The sequence below is a fragment of the Cyclopterus lumpus genome, chromosome 24 (genome assembly GCF_009769545.1).
Source record: "Cyclopterus lumpus isolate fCycLum1 chromosome 24, fCycLum1.pri, whole genome shotgun sequence".
NCBI classification, from domain to species: domain Eukaryota; kingdom Metazoa; phylum Chordata; class Actinopteri; order Perciformes; family Cyclopteridae; genus Cyclopterus; species Cyclopterus lumpus.
Window position 1 is genome coordinate 11,699,984 of NC_046989.1, and position 21,161 is coordinate 11,721,144.

At 43.4% G+C, this 21,161-nt stretch overlaps 3 protein-coding genes and 1 non-coding gene across 4 annotated transcripts; 2 read left to right on the top strand and 2 right to left on the bottom strand.

The window, feature by feature from the left end:
* Positions 1 to 1,238: 1,238 nt before the first annotated feature.
* On the top strand, positions 1,239 to 7,464 carry wtap (WT1 associated protein). Its single transcript, XM_034527543.1, has 8 exons — positions 1,239 to 1,448; positions 2,017 to 2,054; positions 2,165 to 2,220; positions 2,322 to 2,380; positions 2,509 to 2,633; positions 3,429 to 3,607; positions 5,954 to 6,108; positions 6,251 to 7,464. Exons 2-8 carry the CDS (start codon positions 2,025 to 2,027, stop codon positions 6,907 to 6,909), a joined length of 1,263 nt encoding a protein of 420 aa, XP_034383434.1. The 5' UTR covers positions 1,239 to 1,448; positions 2,017 to 2,024; the 3' UTR covers positions 6,910 to 7,464.
* A 486-nt stretch (positions 7,465 to 7,950) lies between these two features.
* Positions 7,951 to 12,356, top strand: acat2 (acetyl-CoA acetyltransferase 2). The gene is made up of 9 exons (XM_034527453.1): positions 7,951 to 8,103; positions 9,124 to 9,258; positions 9,351 to 9,532; positions 10,476 to 10,593; positions 10,689 to 10,832; positions 10,900 to 11,022; positions 11,146 to 11,300; positions 11,382 to 11,492; positions 11,610 to 12,356. Exons 1-9 carry the CDS (start codon positions 8,055 to 8,057, stop codon positions 11,778 to 11,780), a joined length of 1,188 nt encoding a protein of 395 aa, XP_034383344.1. The 5' UTR covers positions 7,951 to 8,054; the 3' UTR covers positions 11,781 to 12,356.
* A 74-nt stretch (positions 12,357 to 12,430) lies between these two features.
* On the bottom strand, positions 12,431 to 17,443 carry tcp1 (t-complex 1). Its single transcript, XM_034527452.1, has 12 exons — positions 17,259 to 17,443; positions 16,670 to 16,755; positions 16,248 to 16,376; positions 15,757 to 15,854; positions 15,549 to 15,659; positions 15,258 to 15,439; positions 14,760 to 14,886; positions 14,326 to 14,501; positions 14,048 to 14,171; positions 13,617 to 13,809; positions 13,302 to 13,465; positions 12,431 to 12,819 (listed from the first exon to the last, which is right to left on the bottom strand). Exons 1-12 carry the CDS (start codon positions 17,329 to 17,331, stop codon positions 12,606 to 12,608), a joined length of 1,677 nt encoding a protein of 558 aa, XP_034383343.1. The 5' UTR covers positions 17,332 to 17,443; the 3' UTR covers positions 12,431 to 12,605.
* LOC117727909 lies at positions 16,869 to 17,008 on the bottom strand. Its single transcript, XR_004609070.1, has one exon. It is a non-coding gene; the product is annotated as a small nucleolar RNA SNORA29 (small nucleolar RNA).
* Positions 17,444 to 21,161: the final 3,718 nt, after the last annotated feature.

Genomic DNA, 21,161 nt, shown 5'->3' on the forward strand with positions numbered 1-21,161 from the left:
CCGACCGTACCATTATTTTACTGCGGGGGTGTCGAGGGGAGTGTGCGGGATTGAGATGAACCTTCAACTGCGACAGTTGAAGCCGACCCTCCTTTAAGAAATATCGATAGTCTACATATGATAACAAGTGTGATGAAAATCTGGTATTTCGATATTAATCTAAGTATAATTGATTATATGATTCTGGAGATACCTCACCCAAAAAGGGTTTATTTTGTTATAGAACTAATCTGCTCATGTCTGTCATTTATATTGTATCCTGTTTCAGTTTTGGAACAAACATGTAAGAGAAAATAAATTATACATAATAAAATGTAATATAGCCATATAAATTGTCATTAATGAGCACAATTAAGCACAATTATCAAAACTACCAAAAAACTACCTAGATCACGTGAACTATTCCACCACAGCGATCGTCTATATTAAGGCAAATGAATCACTCAGAAAAAAACGACGTCTCAATATTTTTTATTAGTGGGTCCACAATTTTCGGACAAATATGGACAAATTAGTGCAAGTTGTCACTCACAACACAATAAATAAACGATAAACAACATTGTTCTGCAGCCCTGCAAAAAGGCCAAAATAGAATCATGATGCCCAAACATATCACATTAACAATATAACACAAACAGCATTCAAAAACAGTGAACACCAGTGAAAGGGAAGCCTCAACTCACAACAACGCACAACCACTGCTGTCACAATAAACTACACAAAGACTGTTACTAATGATTAGCATTAAAGATTTAGCTGCATATTTTTTTCTTAATTAATAATTTGGTTTATAAAATATCATTTAAAAGTGTTAACAATATCACTCACATGTTCCCAGAGCTCAGTGATGTCGTTAGATTGCTTGTTTCGTCCAACCAACAGTCTAAAATCTAAATACATTACATTATAAATGTAGACTAAGGGAAACTTTAATTGTTGTCAATGATCAATTAATTGATTCTTGAAATACACAAGTATTTTTAATTAATCTAGTAATTGATTAAGCTCTTCTCTTGTACACAGCTTTCCTACGCATATAGGAAGAGCCCCAAACTGTATCCCATACATCTCAAACCTGAACTTACAATACATACCATATCCCATTAATGTATTCTCAAGAAATATTAACATGTGATTGTTACATTATTGTTCAGATGAACTGAGCGAGGATCATCTTTCCCCACTTCAGTCACGTTTTAGATTCCGGAAATCGCGGCCGAGTGAGACGTCTGGTTTCTTTCTTGCAGTCTCTGGTTGTACTCTGCAGCAACGCGAGTGCAGCAGCTCGGCCACTGTTCTCCCGTCAGTGACGAAGATGATGGTGATTACGCAGAAGCGAGCCAACTACACATAAATCCACAGCTAGTTTTAACATAGTCTCAATTTTGCCACTTGTGAAGAATCCGTGAAGCCGAGAGGTTCCAGAAACGTCGAAGGAAACCGGCCTGGTATGTGCTTTGATGACCGAAGGCCCGAAATCTGCAGCTAAGAGCCCGCTAGTTTCAGGAAAAGGAGCGCAAGGGAGGGAGTCATTTCCTTCACCGCCATTTTGTGATAACAAGGAGCCGAAAACAGAGCCAAGAATTTCATGCTGCCAGGCTGAACATAAAGAAAATATTGTTGGCCTGCGTTGTAATTGTATAGCCTATATTTATTTAGCCAGCAGATGCTAAACGTTATGAGCACCTGAGAGTTCACCTTGGTTCGCTTATTTCTGTTCCTCGGCATCGTTGCTGCCTCACCAGCTAACAGTAGGCACGTCAGCTCTTATTGACTGGTAATCTTAACTTTTATTTGGTCGGCCATGCCGTTTTCTCGGCTGCCGCACACCGCGAGCTGCATCTCTTGGTGGTAAACCGCAGAATTATTTTTCAAGTTTTCAAACTTATCGTAATAGTGTCAATATTTGACTGCGTGTGGGCAGCTAGCGCGTTACTGCCCAGGAGGTTGCAGCGGCTGCTACACACGACACCAAGCTGTGCTTAATTATCCTCTTCCTCTCGTGCTTTCTTGTAGAGTTCACGATGACCAACGAGGAGCCTCTACCCAAGAAGGTGATTGACACTTCTAGTTTATTCACGTGTCACGAGTCCCTACGTGTCAAACATGTGTGCTTAATTAATTATTTCTTTATTTAACCAGTTCTCCCTTTTCTTCGCTACAGGTTCGCCTCAGTGAGTCTGACATGAAGACCCTGACCAGAGAGGAGCTGTGTGCGAGGTAGATGACAGCTCTACAGTTGCAGCTGAATTGTTCTGTGGGGAAGCTTGGATCTATTTAGGTTGAGCTGCTAATGTTTACACATGTCCTGCTCCTCTCAGGTGGAAACAGCATGAAGCGTATGTCCAGGTCCTGGAGGCAAAATATACAGAGCTATGCTGTAAGTGCATCTGCTGTTACTGAACTGTAACAGCAATATTTATCTAGCTAGTGTACTCACTATATCACTTTATCTGGCTTTTTGTGAAATGGATGTTTCTCCTGATTTTTCTTTTCTTCCCCTCTTAGCCAACGATGGGACGGGTCTGAAGGAGTCTGAGGAAAAGCTCAAGCAGCAGCAGGAGTCTGCACGCAGGGAGAACATCTTGGTCATGCGGCTTGCCACCAAGGAGCAGGAAATGCAAGAATGCACAGTATGTATCTATTCCTCCACTTAACCTTTCATGAAAAACTTAGTTTACTAATCTATTAATTGACGTAGGCTAAAGGTAAATAGTGTCAAGCAGGGCATCTCTAGCTCTTATCAGATTGACAGCTCAGTGGATCACCCAGTGGCTTTAAGGGAGCGCATGTCATTCCAACAGGGCCGCTGAAGAGAACCCAACACACACACACACACACAGAGTCGAGGAAGGTTTATTGTCACTTCCTTTTAACTATTTAGTTGAAAGTTAATTTTCTAGCTTTGAGGCATATGGGTTACACCCTTGGCCTCAGTAAATAAATCCCAAAAGTTCTGAGAAATTCAAGGTCATCTTAGCTGTGACTGTGGCAGGTGAGTTGTTGTTTGTTCTGACCTTGTCTGGTCTTCCTTGACTGAACATGATTTGCTGGGTGTGAAAGCAACTTATATCTAACCAAAGCTTTTGATAAACATTTGAAGTGGCCTTGGTGAAATCTTAATAGCAATGACTATGATTATTTTATTTTTTTATCTTGTCGTTATCTGAATCTAAAGTCTGCTCAAAGTTGATCAAACTGTTTAAAGAAGCTACATGCTTAAATTGCTTTAGTTCTTATCTTCAAAAGTGTCTTGGGGCCCAATTTATTCTCCACAGGCTCAGGGTTAAAAAGTTGTTGATAACCTTTCTTAGAGGAAATTGCTAATGTAGCTAAAAGACTGGTACTCATGACAATGAAAAGTGCGTAATCCGAAGTGGTATACTACACTTTACTGGTCAGTAACACCTGTTTGTTTTATCCTGTAGACCCAGATCCAGTACCTCAAGCAAGTCCAGCAGCCGAGTGCAGCCCAACTGCGGTCATCCATGGTGGACCCAGCCATAAACTTGTTTTTCCTCAAAATGAAGGCTGAACTAGAACAGACTAAAGACAAACTGGAGCAGGCCCAAAATGAACTGAGTGCCTGGAAATTTACACCTGATAGGTAAAGACAATCAAAATAACCCCCCCCTCACAAAAAAAAGTCAAGACTTCCTCATGCCCCCCACCCTCACTCTCACTGCAGGCATGCAGGGACTATGGTGGGGGGGGAGGCTGACAATGCTGTACTCACCACGAGGCTCAGACTTTACAGAAAGCCAGTCACTGCAAAACAAAACTGTTTTTGTACTCTTGCACTGTGCCAGCTACATATCACATAACCTAAAGGGAAAAGACAGCATGGTCAGGTGACGCTTGTGTTTCAGCTCTCTCCCCTCGTATCCCCTCACCGTCCAAGGGCCTGAAGGAGTCCGGACTGTTCCTGAAGAGGCGGTCTCTCACTTCCCGACACGGATATGCCCTCCCCGCCCCCTCAGCTCAAACCAGACAGTTCACTTATTTAATAGGGGGATTATGGTGGAAGTTGAGTCAGGCAGGGAGCATCCCTAGCCTAAAAAAAGCAATTGAACATTTTACAGACAATTCCCAAACTTGGTTTATAAAGACATTTAACTGTGGAATACACCACACACATACCCTGTAGTCGGCCTGAGGAACATAAAGACTTTTTGGACTAGATGCATTGCAGTAACACGAGGAAAGCTTCTAGGATTAAAAGTAAGACTGTCAAGGGGGGGGAAGAGCCACTAGAAATGATGTTAAGACTGTGAGCGGAGCCGGATCCTCGGTCCACAGAGGGCTGTGGTTCAGGGATGAGGGTCCAGTCGCCTGTGTCTTTGAACATGGGCCCACTCACGGTAGAGTGTATTTACATGTTTTTATTTTGTGACTTGTTTCTTTTGATTGCCATTTCATTTGATTGATCTCGTTTCTCCAAAACAAACACTTACTGCAGTGTGTGAACCAAGACGCATGATTGGCTTTGATTGTTTACACTTGTGTACATATTTGCACCTTTTATGATGAATTAAGCTTTGCTTATCTTTCAGATTCAAACTGAAACACACTGCTGTAGGTGCACTGAGTCCTGTTTTCAAGTTGTGAATGCAAATGTCTTTAACGAGTCATGTTATGAGTTGATGAGAATGTATTTATTGTATTTTTGTATATTTTTGTGATTGACCTCACAATCTTTCCCTCAGCCATTTACGCTTACAGCCCATTATAGCTTTTATTCTCACCTGTGGCACAGATCTTTGGCCCCTGTATTCAGAATGAAACACGTGGAATCTGTTATGTGTTTTCCTGTCTTTAAAAAAACAAATTTGTACTCTGGTCTCTCACACTTATGTGAGATTTGAGCTGGCAGTGTATACACAGCCTTTCGAGAGCTAAAAGCATGTCTCCCCAGTCTTCAAAGGAAATTAGTTGTTATAATAATCAATTGAGAAGAAATACAGTTAACCAATTACCATAGTTGCATTATTATGACAAATCAGAATACCAAATGGTTTTGACCAGTTTTCTGAGCTGTGGCTACTGATGACTTCCATTGGGTACAGTTGCTAAGTTACTTGCTGTTACTATTTCCTTTCCCTTTGGCCAGATGACTTCCTACGGCATCTATAGTCTAAGTAGATGGCAGTTAGTTATGGTTTTACATAACATGTATGGCTGTCATTTGTTCTCAAATTTGGCTTTCATGAGTCAGGCTTTTGTAAAGCATAGCCACACAGCTATATATACATACAGCTAATGTCAATCTAACAGGTGTGCTGGACTGTTGAGGAAGCAGCGCCTTATGCTATTTAATTTGACTGCTGAAGTACTTGCTCCTGTGTGTTTTTAAAGTGACTACACAAAACCAGTGCCTGGTTCTGTAGTGAATTTTTCCTATTTTGCTACTCCTAGTTAAGGGTTGTAATTTACATTTGAGGGTTTCTTGTAGCGTGTCAATCTAATATTACACTGTTACATTTGTTATTCTGCTTTGTGTTCACACACATTGATGTAGCGGGTGCGTGACAATTTGGTTGCTACAGAAGTTTTTTTTTTTAAAGTGCTTACGTTTCTTCAATATGCAACCTGGTGAATTAATTAGTGAATTAGTTAGTTTAAGAATGGACGCGTCAGTTCCACAGAAATGTGGGTAGCTTGTTTTTTTTATTTTTTAGCGACAATGAGCAAAAACATTTCAGACATCATATTTTTGTCTTTTATTCAGTTAGAGAGAGAATATGTTGGATTGTATATACTTTGACATTTAATTGTACAGAACAGGTTTGTCAGTAATTATATAATGCATTGGAATATAATGAAAATCCTGTCTCTAACCTGGCAGGTTAGTTTCAAGTGGCCTTTCTCAGTTGGAACCGATTGTTGGCATCACTTTACCCGTTGTGTTTGTCTCCTGGTTCACTGCGTGATGTGAGACTTGTTTCCCTTACAGCCAAACGGGGAAGAAACTGATGGCCAAGTGTCGAATGCTGATTCAAGAAAACCAGGAGTTGGGTCGGCAGATGTCCCAGGGACGCATCGCCCAGCTGGAGGCTGAGTTGGCCCTGCAGAAGAAGTACAGTGAGGAGCTCAAGAGCAGTCAAGACGGTGAGAACATGAGCAGCAGCCACATGCGTCCATTTTTACGTTAACAAATGTTACTGCTTGTCATATGTCCATCCTTTAACATTCTACTGTTGACTTGATTTTGAGCGTTGTTCTTTGTCTGTTCCTGATCTGTCTCTCCCAGAGTTGAATGACTTTATCATCCAGCTAGACGAGGAGGTGGAGGGGATGCAGAGCACCATCCTCGTCCTGCAGCAGCAGTTGAAGGACTCCCGTCAGCAGCTTACTCAAACTCAGGGGGCATTGACCGGAGCAGGACCCAGCAGGACTTCACCCACTGCTTCCTGCTCGTCCGCTGAACCGTCCGCCCAGCCTGAGCCGGCCAGCATACCTTCTGAACCAATGGGCAAAGACTACGGGAGGGTCTCCAATGGACCAAGCAATGGCAACTCCTCCCAGAGAAGCGAGACCACCACACCCAGCCTGTACCGGGAGGTCAGCAGCACTGAGGAAGACTTTCCCATGTCCCCAGTGGTTTCCAGCCCCGGTGAGACCGAGACCAAACTGTCCAACCACTCGGAGGAGGCGTCAGGGAGTCAGACTGCTGCTGGGCGAGTTGGAGGACCTGTGGGTTTCGGGAGCCAGCTGAGTGCAGGGTACGAGAGCGTGGACTCTCCGACAGGCAGCGAGACATCATTGACTCAGCACTCGAATGACACAGACTCCACCACCGACACCCATGAGGACAAGGCTGCCATGGTGACCAAGGGCACCAGGACTGCAGGGTCACGGCACAATCAGAACGGCCTGGACTCCAGCACAAGCGACAGTGTGGTTTTGTAATGTACTTTAACATGTACTGTCTTTTTCTTTTTTTTATATACAATATACAAACAAGGCAACAAATGCATAGTTGGTAACACAGCGCTACTCTCCGAGACATTTTGTTTTCACCCTCCTCCCCATGCCTATCATGCCTCTGTCACCTTTGTGTTGCTAAACAGGGATATAACAGGTATGGGTTAATGTTAGATTTGAATTGAGTGGATGTATGATTTAAACCTAGTACATTTCATTCTGCTGTTTCTTTGAGCATGTCTATGCTGTTCTCGTTTGAGCTCTTGACACTGAAATCAGGCATCTGGTGTTGTAACTCATCGTCAAAGTCAGTAAGTATCACTGAATTACAGTAGCTTTGCAATATTCAAGGTCATTTTTTAGATGTTGGCCTGTGTTTTCTTTTCTTTTTTTTAATGCAATTTTAATTTTTCATTGACAAAAAAATTCTGTTCAAAAGACTGTGTTGCATTGTGAGTAGTTTATTTGCGATGTTCATATTATTCTGACTTCAGTCCTTTTCATGTACTGACCAAATACCAATAAAGATTTTTAATACTACAGAGTGAAACCTATTATTACTACCTTCAATATACTAATATATAAATGTAACATTGGCTCATCTGGAGCATGAATCATATAATTACCCTACTGGGTCTGAAAAGATGCCCCTTCAGTAAGTAAGAGGATGATTTATAAAATTAAAAGGTGTTCTGCTTGTGTCATTTGCTCTAAATTTTAAATATGTTACACATCTCGGCTGAACATAATTTGGGTGACATAGAATAAGACTAAATTAAAGTAATTGCAATGTCCAGACACACCAGAGGTTGAAAAGAACAGGATGCAGATGAAGACATTAGAACTGTAGATGAATCAAAGCAACATGAAGTGCGTTGCCCTGACCAATGTGGGATGGTGAATACTTAGTAAGCATGATATGACAAATAATGTAAATGGAAAATGGGCATTGTGATGAATTGGATCATTCTCCTCCCACACCCACGGGGGCACTGTGGAGCATCCGCTCACCAGTTACACATATCCTACTGGGTGCATGTCTAACAGGACAGGCAGCGCAGTCAGTGAGGACCAGACAAACCAGCACAACTCGCAGCACGCGCTCCCACTTCCACCAGCCGCCAGTCAAAATGAACCTCGAGCCGGTTGTCGTCGTCTCTGCTGCACGGACACCGATAGGTACGACTTCCCGTCCCACTGAGTGCAGACACGTTGAGTTCAAACACTTTGCCGACTTGCCCCTCTGCTGTTGCTACATTGTTGTTGTTTTTTTGTGGCGGCGGTCGCGTGAACTGTATTAATTATGAATGTAGCCATCATGTTTCTTTGTCTGTACTTCCACGTGAGCGGCTTTCAAATATGTATTAACTGGGGTCTTGTTTAATTTGGCTAAGTGCTTGAAGTTTAATTGCGTAGAGTCTTGCAGAGCGGTGATTGGTTCGCCCATGTGTCCTGTGGCCAGTGATTGGCTGGCTGTTCATAGTGCCACGGAGCACGAGCGTCCCACCATTGGTTACCAACAACACGTCTAGTATCAGAGCCAGTTGGGCGTGTTTCCTCCCCAAGATGTGTCAGAACCATACAACCATAAAACCAACATCGATAACCTCCACCACTGTTGTGATCACTTCACCTGCCCTGTTGGAATGACGTGCACTTCCTTAAAGCCACGGGGATCCACTGGGATCCACTGAGCTGTCGATCTAAAGAGAGCCAGAGATGACACAATTTACTTTTAGTCAACACACCCTGATCATTAATGAATACTAGGTAGAGTGTAGTGTTGAAATGTCAATAATAAATTAGTCAGTCGGGAAGATTAGAGCATTCAGCATTTAATAAATAATTGAATATGTTTTTCATTAAGTATTAACCAAGCATTAGGAAAGTGGAGGAATAGATGCATAATGTGCACTCTTGCATGTCCTGTTCCTTGCTGCTGCCACTTTTTCTCTTTCTCTGACTCCTTCAGCCTCCTCACTCCATTGGCTGATAAGGTAAACAACCATTGGTTATTGCTGTCAGACACTGGCAAAAGAAATGGTCTTGTGTTGGATTACATTTCAGCTCCAGCAGATATACTTAGAAGTTTCCTCTCACTGTAAAGTGTTAGATTAATGGTGTCCCCGTGGGTGGAGCTCCACTATGTCCCTGATCATGTGCTCATGCTACTACATCGTTCATTCCATTTTTACCCAGGGTCCTTGAACGGTGCTCTGTCCACTGTACCTCTGCCTGAGCTTTGTTCGGTGGTGATCAAGGACGTTCTAAAGCGGGCTGGGGTGAAGCCAGAGGAGGTCTCTGAGGTTATCATGGGACATGTCCTAACAGCAGGTGAAAGCTCAAAGTGTGAATTAAGGTGTGACAGAGGTCCCGTTTTCTATTTCCCCGACTCCAACGCATTTCTTCCCTTTTGTGCGCGTAAGGTCAGGGGCAGAACCCGGCGCGGCAGGCCAGTGTCGGAGCAGGTATCCCCTACCCTGTCCCGGCTTGGAGCTGCCAGATGGTGTGTGGCTCTGGGCTGAAGGCTGTGTGTCTGGGAGCTCAGTCCATCCAGACGGGAGAGTCCGCTGTGGTGGTGGCAGGCGGCATGGAGAGTATGAGCCGGGTAGGTTATGGCACAAGGAGCGTCGGAGAGGAATAGCATATTGCATTCAGATCCCATGGATAATGGAGCGTGTGGTTATCTTCTTTAAAACACTCTTATAAATAAATCGATTCATTTATAACATAGTATCTGATTATATGAGAAAAACAGACTTATTTTCTTTACACGCTCTGCCTAGGTGTACAACATTTCATATTTGAGAACTGTGGGTCTTGTAGTAAATGGAAAAATGGGTTTGCAGAAAACAGGATATTTCATAAATTAAGAGATATAATCTTTTCAGTATCAGTACCAAACTCTGTCTACAAATGAATATAGTATTGTAACCGATACTTAAAAAATATACCCACTCATAGATGTAAATGCTTTAGTTATGAGTGCGTATGCAAGAACGTATGTCTTATTGAGGAGCATGTGTCAATTGGAACAAAGGAACAAACTAAATTCTGGTTGGTCCAGGTGTCATTGATTGTCTCACAAAAAAAGAGTTAAGAGTTAAAGAGAGTTAAGTGTAAATATTATACCGACATTAAATAAAATAAAATACTGAATGAAGACAAACTTGATGCAAAACTGCACATACAGTATATTCTTTGACATTTTAGCATCTCGTTTTTTGTCCAAACACTCTCTAAATACGACGACTGACATAATAGGACTACTGACTCTTCTAAACTTGATATTCGATACTCGATTTTACTCTTGACATTTTATAGCCTAATATGGCAATTATAGGGGCATTTATTTCTACTAATGGCATTAATCTAGTTGAAACGAGGGATTTTGTGCAGTCAGGAAAATGTTGTGAATACAACTTGGAACACTTGTACGAAGAGAATGTAGGATAAAAAAACTAAAATGTTTTCCAGCATGCAAGGGAAGACTTCTTATATTTCCTCGATGATGAGACGTCTTCACTGTTTGTTTCCTGGTTGCACCTCAGGCTCCTCACACGCTGCCAATGAGAGTCGGAGTGAGGATGGGCGACGCCTCCCTGCAGGACTCCATTGTGGCCGACGGCCTGTCAGACGCCTTCCACGGCTACCACATGGGCATCACAGGTGTGCATGGCGAGGGGTAACACACAGAACACCTGATTGGCACGCGTCTTAATGAGCATTTACAGTCATGATAAATCTGGCAATATTGTCACCAGCTGAGAATGTGGCGAAGCAGTGGGAAGTCAGTCGGGAGGAGCAGGACCAGTTTGCTGTCCAGTCCCAGAACAAAACGGAGGCTGCGCAGAAAGCAGGACATTTCGATCAAGAGATTGTCCCCGTCATGGTGTCATCCAGAAAAGGTGAGGTACCAATTGTATTATTGAGAAATTGTCTTGTTTGTCTGTAACGACAGTGTGTCCTCTTCAGGTCCCGTGGAGGTGAAGGTGGATGAATTTCCTCGCCACGGCAGCGACATGAATAGCATGTCCAAACTCAGACCCTGCTTCATTAAGGACAGCAGCGGCACCGTCACCCCCGGCAACTCCTCAGGTTCGACAGTTGGTCCTCTTTATTTATTTTTGGACATGTTGATACGATATCACGAGGCTAATCTCATTATCCAAACAGATGTCTGCCACTGCTGTAACTTTTAGTGCATGTTTTGTATCGTAGGTATTAATGATGGCGCAGCAGTAACTCTCCTCATGAGCCAATCGGAGGCTGTGAGACGTGGCCTCAAACCCATGGCCAGAATCGTAACTTGGGCTCAAGCTGGCCTTGACCCGTCCATCATGGGAACTGGACCAATACCAGCCATCAGGAAGGCGGTGAGAAATCCCCAAAAGACCCCAACATGTAACAATTGAGAAAATGTCTTCTCTATTGTCATTCTTGTCCTCCTCTGATAGGTTGAAAAGGCAGGCTGGCAGCTGGACCAAGTAGACTTATTTGAGCTCAATGAAGCGTTTTCCGCCCAGTCTATTGTTGTGGTTAAGGAGCTTGGCCTGAATTTAGACAAGGTAACGTTTTGAGATATTACATTTGACGTTTCATCCAGTGTCCATTGAAAGCCTGAACTGTGTACATTTCACTCCAGACATCGACCAGCATTACGACCTTGTGCTGTCTGTCCTCAGGTGAATGTGAGTGGTGGGGCCATTGCGCTGGGCCATCCCATCGGTATGTCCGGCTGCAGAGTGCTGGTGACCTTGTTGCACGCACTTCAGAGGACCGGCGGCCATAAGGGCGTGGCTTCCCTCTGCATTGGAGGAGGGATGGGCATCGCCATGTGCGTGGAGAGGGACTAAGATAAAAACCTAATGCTGCGTAATAAATTGCAGTCGATCACATCTTCAATGTTTAAGGGATACTGAACTCACATTGTTTGATGTTTACATTGCAGGACAGGGTTCTTCAATCACTGGGCAAGAGGCACACGTGATAAGACTTGTAATTGTTGGATCTTATTTAACAGTAGCTGGCCATTCTCACTGTGAATTTAAATTAAATGAACCCTTCCTCAGGTTAGTGGTGTAGCATGCACGTTGTTTAAATAATGTAAATCTAGTGAATACTAATAGCTTTAATATGTTCTAAGTAAACACACCATACTGTACTTTGTAATTTTTGGCAGTCAATGAACTCATCCTTAAAAGTACCCGCTTTCAGTTGAAAGTAACAATTGCAAATGCAAGGCTTCATAAGGCTTTGGAAGACATGCTACCTTCTCTGTAGATCATTTTACTTGTGATGAATATATTTGATAAATGTTTCAAATGCTCTGATATAAATTGCTCAACATTCCACTTTATCTTATGAAGCAGACAGCAGCTTTGAACTCATGTTATGCTAGCCTTCATATAAATAAAGAATTATAAGCCATAGTCACGACTTTGAAACTCATTTATCAAAGCTGGCACAATAACCTAAGCTAGTCTGAATTAACAAAACAGCCATCTACAACCAGTGGAGCTTTATTAAGTGTCCAAAAAAAACAAATCACTTACAGTTAGTCTGGAAGCAAGGGAGTGGGAAGTAAACAGGCAAAGTGCACGGCCTACACTAGAGCGACAGCCATGAAGAGCTCCTTTTGTACAAATACAGGTGAACATATAAGGACCAATCTGAGCTTTTTAACCGTCCAGAGATCCAGACCGCACTGCATCCTGGTAACTAGCGCCGCCATCCTTAGGCTCAGGGTACAGTTTGATGAGGTCGTCGATACGAAGGATAGTGATGGCAGCCTCAGTGGCAAATTTGAGGCTCTTGGTCTTCACCATGGTGGGCTCGTACACGCCAGCCTGACGGTTGTCTCGGGGCTTGCCGTTGACCAGGTCCAGACCAATCCTACAAGGCAAAGAGTAAGTCAAATACTGAATGTTCTACATAACTCAGTTAACCAAGCAGCTGAGAAAACTTAACAAAATAAAAATTCACCATCTTTAATATATTTGTTTTAGCAAACACATCCAAGCTCTTGCATATTAGCTATGTTCTTCAGTATGTGGCATGTTTTGTTTGTTTAAAATGGGCAAAAGCAGATTCATGTTGGAGTTGCAACTAACAACTTATTTGTTGAAAAGTTGTTCCCCAATGTGCAAAAATAGAAAAAGGTCCGGGTAAACTTTCAGAGCCCAAAGAGACTTCTTTAAATGCATGTTTTGTCCAACCAACAGTCCACAAACCAAAGAGTCCCATTTGAATATATTAGGACAAACAAAAAAAGTGAGCATCGACTCAGCCTTAAATAATGCCAGAGCAGATGGACAATTCACTAAAAGGAAACAAAATATTCCAGTTTCAGAACTGGTGCAGAAGGGAAGACTTACCACTTGAGATTCTTGCGTTCAGGATTAACCTGAGCCTCATTGTGGAAAGCCCGGAGCTTGGCCACCAGATCAGTAGAGTCCTGAGCTGCATTTACAGCCAGCGTCTTGGGGATGATGAGGAGAGACCGAGCAAACTCTGCAATAGCCAGCTGTTCTCGGGAACCCTGAAGAAACATAAATGTTAAAGTAACATATCAGCATTGGGGGGGAAACAGGGCAACAAAACCCACCATAACATTTTATTTATTTAAAAGAAATCCAACCAAACCCAGATACCAACTAGTTGCATGCAATGTTTTCATAGGATATGCTCACCATGCTGGTAGCATAATTCTCAAGGTAGATTGAAAGAGCTGCCTCCACAGCGCCACCTCCAGGTACTACAGACTTTGACTCCAGCACCCTCTTGACCACGCAGAGAGCATCATGCAGCGAGCGCTCCATCTCGTCACACATGAAGTCATTGGCCCCACGCAAAATGATGGATGCTGATGTGCGTGCCTTGGTGCTAGGCAGATTCAAAGTTAGGAGAAAACCGAACCAGTACAGTTAAAATGTGGCAGACTTTATCTGCAGACAGAAATGAGGGATGTCTACATATACAGATTATTATCATTGTCAAGGTTTATCACAACTCCTGTTACCAGAACTTGAGGTACAATTGAATGATATCATTCTGATACCACTCCTAAAAGAGACTACTTTATAGTTAACATGAGGTATAAAAATATAGTTGGAGTTCCTACTTTTTGACAAGAATGAGCTCATCGTCACAGATGCGTTCTTGCACAACCTCTTCTGCCTGGCCAAGCATAGTGGCCTCAAATGTCTCCTCTCCCTCCAGATTGGTCAAAGAAGGACAGACGGTGGCTGAGAAAGAACAAACCAATGTCACCATGATATTTAATAGTTCAAACCATTGCACATAAAGAGGCTTGAACAAGACATTAAAACATCTACACAGATGTTAAGACCGGCAACACAAAAGCAAATCAGCTTAAACGTCAGTGTACTGCCATCCTACCTCCTGTTGCCTTGGCAATGCGTTTGAGGTCCTTCTTGAGAACCCTTCTCACTGCCATGGCTCCTACATCCATAAAGTACTTGAGACACATGTCATCAATGCCACCGGTGGTCAGGATAACCGTGGCTCCTGCTGCCAAAATCTTTTGGATCCTCTCCTTGGTTATATCAGATTCCCTGGAGCAACCAAATCCAATGTTCGATTCAGTTTCACCAGTTATATTTAGATACAATATATAAAGATAATACCAAATTGTTCAGCCCACAATACTGATACAACAGCTCAGGGAGAAACTGCTGCCGTATGTTAGGGCAGCATATTGCATCCCACTTGTATCACTGTGAATTATTTATTCAGGTTCACAGCCCATTTAAATAGGATTATTCTTAAGTATGCGTTTGGGACAGTGCAATGGGAAGAAAGATAGTAAGCACCTTTGTCTGATCTGGTCAAGCTTCTCTGGGTCGTTGATAAGGACTTGGACTCCCATCTTCATCTTGGTCTTCTGCAGGCTGAAGTCCAGGCAAGCAATTTTGGCATTGAGGAGACGCTTTACCATGCCTTTGTAAACAAAAAACGACAACATGTTTAACATGGGGAACTATCCAGAGTAATAACCTATACCTTAAAATATGACAGCATGAGGACAAAATATAAAATACTATAAAAACACATTTTACTTTAGGATATTATTTTATTAGAAAAGTTGTGACCCAGTTTAGAAACTACCGAGTCTAGACTCCTTTCAAATCCAGTGTACCATCTACTACGCGTATCACTGCTTAAGCCATCAGATGAGACATAGCAGCAAATTTAGATCAGTTTTTGTTTTATCAGCTGCGATGGTAATGCATGTGGCATCACCCAATGCTGTAAGGTAAACCCTCATTTGTTATTTTAGAATTTCAGCAACCAGCATACTAACAACTAACCTTGTGCTCCAACTGTGCAGTTCAGTGCATAGCCGTTGACCAAGTAGCTCTCTTTCTGGCTGCGGCCATGCGCTTTCAGCACATTGACAGAGTTGATGGGATATTTGGCCACCCCCTTGCAGTCCACAAACTTCACTGCGAGGGTAGCATCCACCACCATGTTAGCAAAGAAGTCTGAATCACTGACGGGTAAGGGTTAAGGCAGATACGGGCTTTCCTCAGAAAAATGTTTTACTCACTGCCTACATACTAAACGATACAAGTTATGCACTATGGAGAAAAAAAGGATACATTCCAATGATTTTGGAGGACATGGAGGTCTTGGCTGCATTGATCAAGCACTCTCTGCCAAGATCATCTGTTCCGATAGTGAGATTCTCATTAATGTAGCGAACTGCTTCCCTGGAAGATGAAATGGCAAGTTTGCATGTCACAAAATGGACAAATCTGAAGCCCCCAGCAATAATCAATGTTGATTAAAAAAGACAGTTCATATTACTTGCAAGCCAGACGATATCCACTGATGACTGATGTGGGGTGAATCTTCTGCTTCACCAGCTCATCTGCACTCTTGAGCAATTCTGCGGCAAGAATTACCTAAAATAATGTTACGGTACAAATGTAACTACAAACAGACACTTGCATCATATTCAACTTGAGAATACTTTCTTACAACACCAATACAATGTTACGATAAAAAGGTATCAGTTTCACATTGTGCCATCGTTTCATTAGGGGTGGCAGAAATGAGGCTGCTCAACCCCTTCAGACACTGAAGGACAGTTTCTCTCTCCCGTTAGCATAGCCACACACCCGTAATAAAAGGCAGCTGCATGGTACTATAACAGGATATTACAGTTCACTTTTTTTCAACAAACTGAAGTCAGTACCAAGAAATGTGTTTACCAAGCACAGTTCATTCCTCCTGTGAGAGTATAGAGAGCTTGTAACACTCTACCCCGAATCAGAGCAACCGTTAACCCTACTCACCACAGATGTGGTCCCATCTCCAACCTCCTTGTCCTGCAGTTCAGCCAGTTCACACAAGACCTTAGCAGCTGGGTGCTCCACTTCCAGCAGCTTCAGGATGGTTGCTCCATCGTTGGTGATGGTCACATCCTGTCATACAATAACATGGAAAAGATGAGCAACTCGGGCCACATTATTTGCAATTCCGGTATAAAGGCTGAAGTAATGGAGCTTTGAGCAGTGCTGTTGACATGTCCCAGCAGGATCAACACAGGTGCAATTGATACAATTCATTATGGTCCCATTCTAGTTAGTGTGTCGCAGTCAGTCCAGTGAGCCAGCATGCATAAGACCAGGGCCACAGTTCATGTTACTGATTACACCTGTGTTTACCCTGCAATGGCAAGTACAGTTATATAAATAGTGTTGAATGAGATACAGACCCCGATGTCGTCCACCAACATCTTGTCGAGGCCAACTGGTCCCAGTGAGCTCTTAACGATGTTGGCGATGGATGATGCGGCCATGACTGCAAAGACAAGGAGGGAAGCTGCTACTAGCACTTCATAACATTTCATTTTACATTTAAAGAGCTGGTACACCCTTTAACACGTCTGACTTAACTTGCAATACTATTCCATCATTGGCATATTCTGTCAAATTATTGAGTGGGGTTCACAGTTAGCTCAGAGCCACACCTTCAGACCATGACAGTATTTTTCTATCCCATTAGCATAGCCGTCCATTCATAGGATGAGAGTGGAAAGTACTGAAATGGGATTAGGACACAACTAGCCAGGTCCAAGTAAAGTGCACACTGTTTATAAAAGAGTAGGCTTGTATGTGCTTTGAGGAATATTAAACTAGAGACAGAGCTGAGACTTAAAGTTGACATAAAAGTTAGCTCACATTAGCATTAGCCACGTGTGGTGCACGCAGTAAATGAAATCACTTCTTTCATCGACAGTTCGTGAAGCATAAAAACACATGAAGCGCCGGTGCACCACCAAGTAAAAGAACCCCATAACTTACCATTTTGAGTGCGAACTGATTCGCCAGTTGTCCTCTGGCCGAGCACATTTAACGGACCATCTAACATCGACATTTTGAGAATCGACAGACAACCAAGAAGAAAGGAAGCGACGAGGTGCACTATGGGTAAACCGGTATTAAGCAGAAGGTTCGAGAAGAAAATGTATCAAAAACAGACTGAAAATGGCCTTTTAAGGGATTCTCATCATGTAAACGGTGACAACATTTATTTTTTAGTAATTGGTCACGTCAACCAGTTCCCTTATCAATTTAGAAAAGAAAACGCTTTGTCACATTTCTTGTAAACTCCATTTCCCAGCATGCCTCCCATTTTATTTTGGCTCCTGCTAGTTTATGGTGCAATTGCGGCCTCTACTGTTGATATTGGACACAACAATTGGACAATTTGGAACCTGTCATAGTTTGCCCACCAGAGAGCATTAACAAAAAGCATATATATATATATATATATATATATATATATATATATATATATATATATATATATATATATTATCAAAAATGTATTATTGTTCAGGATATACTCCTAATCATGGAGGACACGTTGGGCTTTTTTTGGAAATTATGGTACTCATCTCCTGTGGGGAGGAGTCCGCCTACAGGTGGGAGAATCACCATCTGGTGACCTGGTGCAGTCTAAACAACCTGGAGCTCAACGCTCTAAAGACAGTGGAGATGGTTGTGTATTTCCGGAAGAACGCAGCCCAGGGGCGTTTGTAGGATTCAAAGAAAGGGGGGGGGGGGCTAAGCCCCAAGGGGAGTGGCACTCTCGGGTAAATTTATAGATAGAATAGCAGTGCCATGAATGATGAGTTATGAGTAATTACAGCATGTATGCTTATACTGAAGTGTGTACTTTTCTTGTTTACTTAAAGTTTAAGTAAACAAAAAAAGTACACACTTCAGTGAGATCAATTATATTGAACAGAAGTACTTTACACGCAGCCCCATTGCTCCCGTCTTTAAAAGCCCTGCACAGATGTCATGCGATCTGGGGGGAGGGGGTCACCAGAGTTGACCATGAATGATTTCATGGTCAACTCGTACATTTTTCGTTTGCATATTAGATACAGGTAAGTTCATGGAATCATGGCGCTACGACAGTATTTAGACGCAGCATCGTTGCTCCAGTCTTAAAGGACGGCCCTCCAGATGTCATGTGGTCTTACAGGTGACTCTGCACCCTCCACGTCAGGCCTCGGATCCTCCGCCAAGAGGGCCAGAGAAGAGGACTACGGGGACTCTGCACCCTCCACGTCAGGCCTCGGATCCTCCACAAACAAAACACACTGGCAGTGGGATGAGGACAGCGACTCGGATTGAGACCGACAGTCTGTTTGCTGCAGGATTTTAAACCTCTATGTCTGGCAGGACTGATAAAGCGCCAGACAGCCTTCCCTCGCGTCTGGCGGGGTTGGCAATAGGTTTCATCCTGTAGCAGAGGTTTTAGTCGGGAACATCCTGAAGAAGCTCCGCCCCCAGTTGTGTACTTTGGAGTCCCAGGGATAGGAGGATGCAGTATGGTCATTCTGCAATTAGAGCAGCAGCTCACTTGATGACATCATCACCTCAGCTTGTCTATATGACAAGTAGACAAGAACGCATTTTGAGAAACGACCATGGTCTCCACCCTCCACTTCAGGCCTCGGTCCTACACAAAGAAGAGGAGGGAGGTCCAGAGGTTTCTCAATACCAAGTACACCAAGTAGACTATGGACTTGTGTAGCCTACTTTGCAGTTTGGATTTTGGACTTGGACGCAGTACGGTCATTCTGCAATTAGAACAGCAGCTCACTTGATGACATCATCACCTCAGCTGTTCTTGCTAATGAGTTTACTCCGGTTCTTCACTGTGAACTATTTTTAACATCATAGGCCTACCACCAAATCGTCGGAGCACATTTTTAAGGAGGCTTAATCTTGACAAACCGACCACAGATTTGATGTCTAAACAACTAAATTCTTGCCTAAAAAAAATCCTAAAGTAAGTATTTCAAAATTTACAATTTCAGTTGTGTGTTGTCTTCTCCACATTTGTTATCTGTTGCTGGTGTGAAATGCATTCTGGGATATTTGGCTGTCCCAAGTACGGACATTTCATTTATGATGCATCCTCGTTAAAGTGGGCGGAGCAAGTCACATCCGGATATTTGGACCGTGGTTGGCTAGACGGGGACTTTGAATTGGAACAACTTGACAGACTTATTACATTACATTACATTACATGTCATTTAGCTGATGCGTTTATCCAAAGCGACTTACAATAAGTGCATTAAACCATGAGTCCAAATTCAGAACAACAAGAATCAAGCAAGTACAATTTCTTCAATAAAGATAAACTACAAAGTGCTATCAGTAAGAGAAATTCAAGTGCTACCTGCCAGGAGGGAGTTACAATAGTCTAGCCGTGAGATGACCAGAGCCTGGACCAGAACCTGTGCCGCCTTCTGAGTGAGAAGAGGTCGTATTCTCCTGATGTTGTACATCATGTACCTACAGGAGCGTGTAATTGCGGTAATGTCGGCAGTCAGGGAGAGTTGACTGTCGAGTGTCACACCGAGGTTCCTGGCAGTCGGAGAGTCGGAGCCAGCACTGAGTTGTTGAAGTTAATAGTCAGGTCGTGGGTGGGAGAGCCTTTTCCTGGAAGGACGAGAAGTTCAGTCTTGTCCGGTTTAATTTTCAGGTGGTGTGCGGACATCCACTGAGAGATGTCAGTCAGACAGGCAGAGATTCGTGCTGCTACCTGTGTTTCAGATTGGGGAAGCGAGAGGATCAATTGGGTGTTGTCAGCATAGCTATGTTAGGAGAAGCCATGCGAGCGAATAACAGAGCCGAGAGAGTTGGTGTGCAGAGAGAAGAGAAGAGGACCAAGGACTGAGCCCTGAGGAACCCCAGTAGTCAGAGGACAAGGCTCAGACACAGATCCTCTCCAGGTTACCCGGTAAGTGTGGTCGGTAGGATGAGAAGAGTGAGAGCGACAAACCAACCACAGATTTGATGTCTAAACAACTAACTTCTCACCTAAAAATCCCTAAGTACTATTTCGAAATGTTCATCTTTCAGACTTTAGCTACGTCACCTGGACTCACGAGCCCCCGTCTCAGCGCCGCCATGTTGGAGTTAGCCCCAGAGAAGGAGAGGGTTGTCTCCCTGTGGGTTGCTTGGGAGTAAAGATCTGACTGTTGTTTGTGCTTATGCGTATCCGGCCTTCTTGGAGTCGGTGGGAGGGGTCCGGGAAAGGGCGCCGCCTGCCGACTCCAAAGTTCTCGACTGTGCTCAAACCATCGGGGTATCACACTACTCAGCCCTCCGTGGAAAGCTGATGCCAGGGTGCTGGAGAGAAGGCTCCGACCGTTTGTCGAACCTCAGATTCAAGGGGAGCAGTGCGGATTCCGTCCCGGTCGTGAACCAGTGGACCGGCTCTTTACTCCCGCAAGACTACTGGAGGGGTCCTGGGAGTTTGCCCAACCAGTCTACATGTGTTTTGTTGACTTGGAGATGGCTTTCGTCTGGGTTCCTCTGGGGTTGTTGTGGGGGGTGCTGCGGGAGTATGGGATGCCGAGCTATCCGGTCTCTGTACGACTGCAGTAGGAGCTGTGCTTGTATTCTCTGCATTAAATCAGATATGTTCATTTTAGTCTCTCTGTTTATTTTTATAGTTAGGTGAAGGTGGCTGAACCAGACAGATGTGTGATAAAAACTACTAACATTAAGAAAAGTCTCCAAGTCTCTTTTACTCAGGTATCGATGGCTGTGACAGAAGAAGCAACATCGAGGGTCTCCTTGACGACGGAGCAGATGAGAAGGACGGAGGACCACAGGACCAGATGAGAAGGACGGAGGACCACAGGACCAGATGAGAAGGACGGAGGACCACAGGAC

Coding starts and splice junctions, on each gene's coding strand:
- wtap (XM_034527543.1), top strand. CDS start 2,025: ATGACCAACGAGGAGCCTCTACCCAAGAAG. Junction 2,381..2,508: donor AAAATATACAGAGCTATGCT/GTAAGTGCATCT, acceptor TTCCCCTCTTAG/CCAACGATGGGACGGGTCTG. Junction 3,608..5,953: donor TGGAAATTTACACCTGATAG/GTAAAGACAATC, acceptor TTTCCCTTACAG/CCAAACGGGGAAGAAACTGA.
- acat2 (XM_034527453.1), top strand. CDS start 8,055: ATGAACCTCGAGCCGGTTGTCGTCGTCTCTGCTGCACGGACACCGATA. Junction 10,594..10,688: donor CTACCACATGGGCATCACAG/GTGTGCATGGCG, acceptor TATTGTCACCAG/CTGAGAATGTGGCGAAGCAG. Junction 11,301..11,381: donor TACCAGCCATCAGGAAGGCG/GTGAGAAATCCC, acceptor CTCCTCTGATAG/GTTGAAAAGGCAGGCTGGCA.
- tcp1 (XM_034527452.1), bottom strand. CDS start 17,331: ATGTCGATGTTAGATGGTCCGTTAAATGTGCTCGGCCAGAGGACAACT. Junction 16,377..16,669: donor TGTTGGTGGACGACATCGGG/GTCTGTATCTCA, acceptor ATTGTATGACAG/GATGTGACCATCACCAACGA. Junction 14,172..14,325: donor CATTGCCAAGGCAACAGGAG/GTAGGATGGCAG, acceptor GTTCTTTCTCAG/CCACCGTCTGTCCTTCTTTG.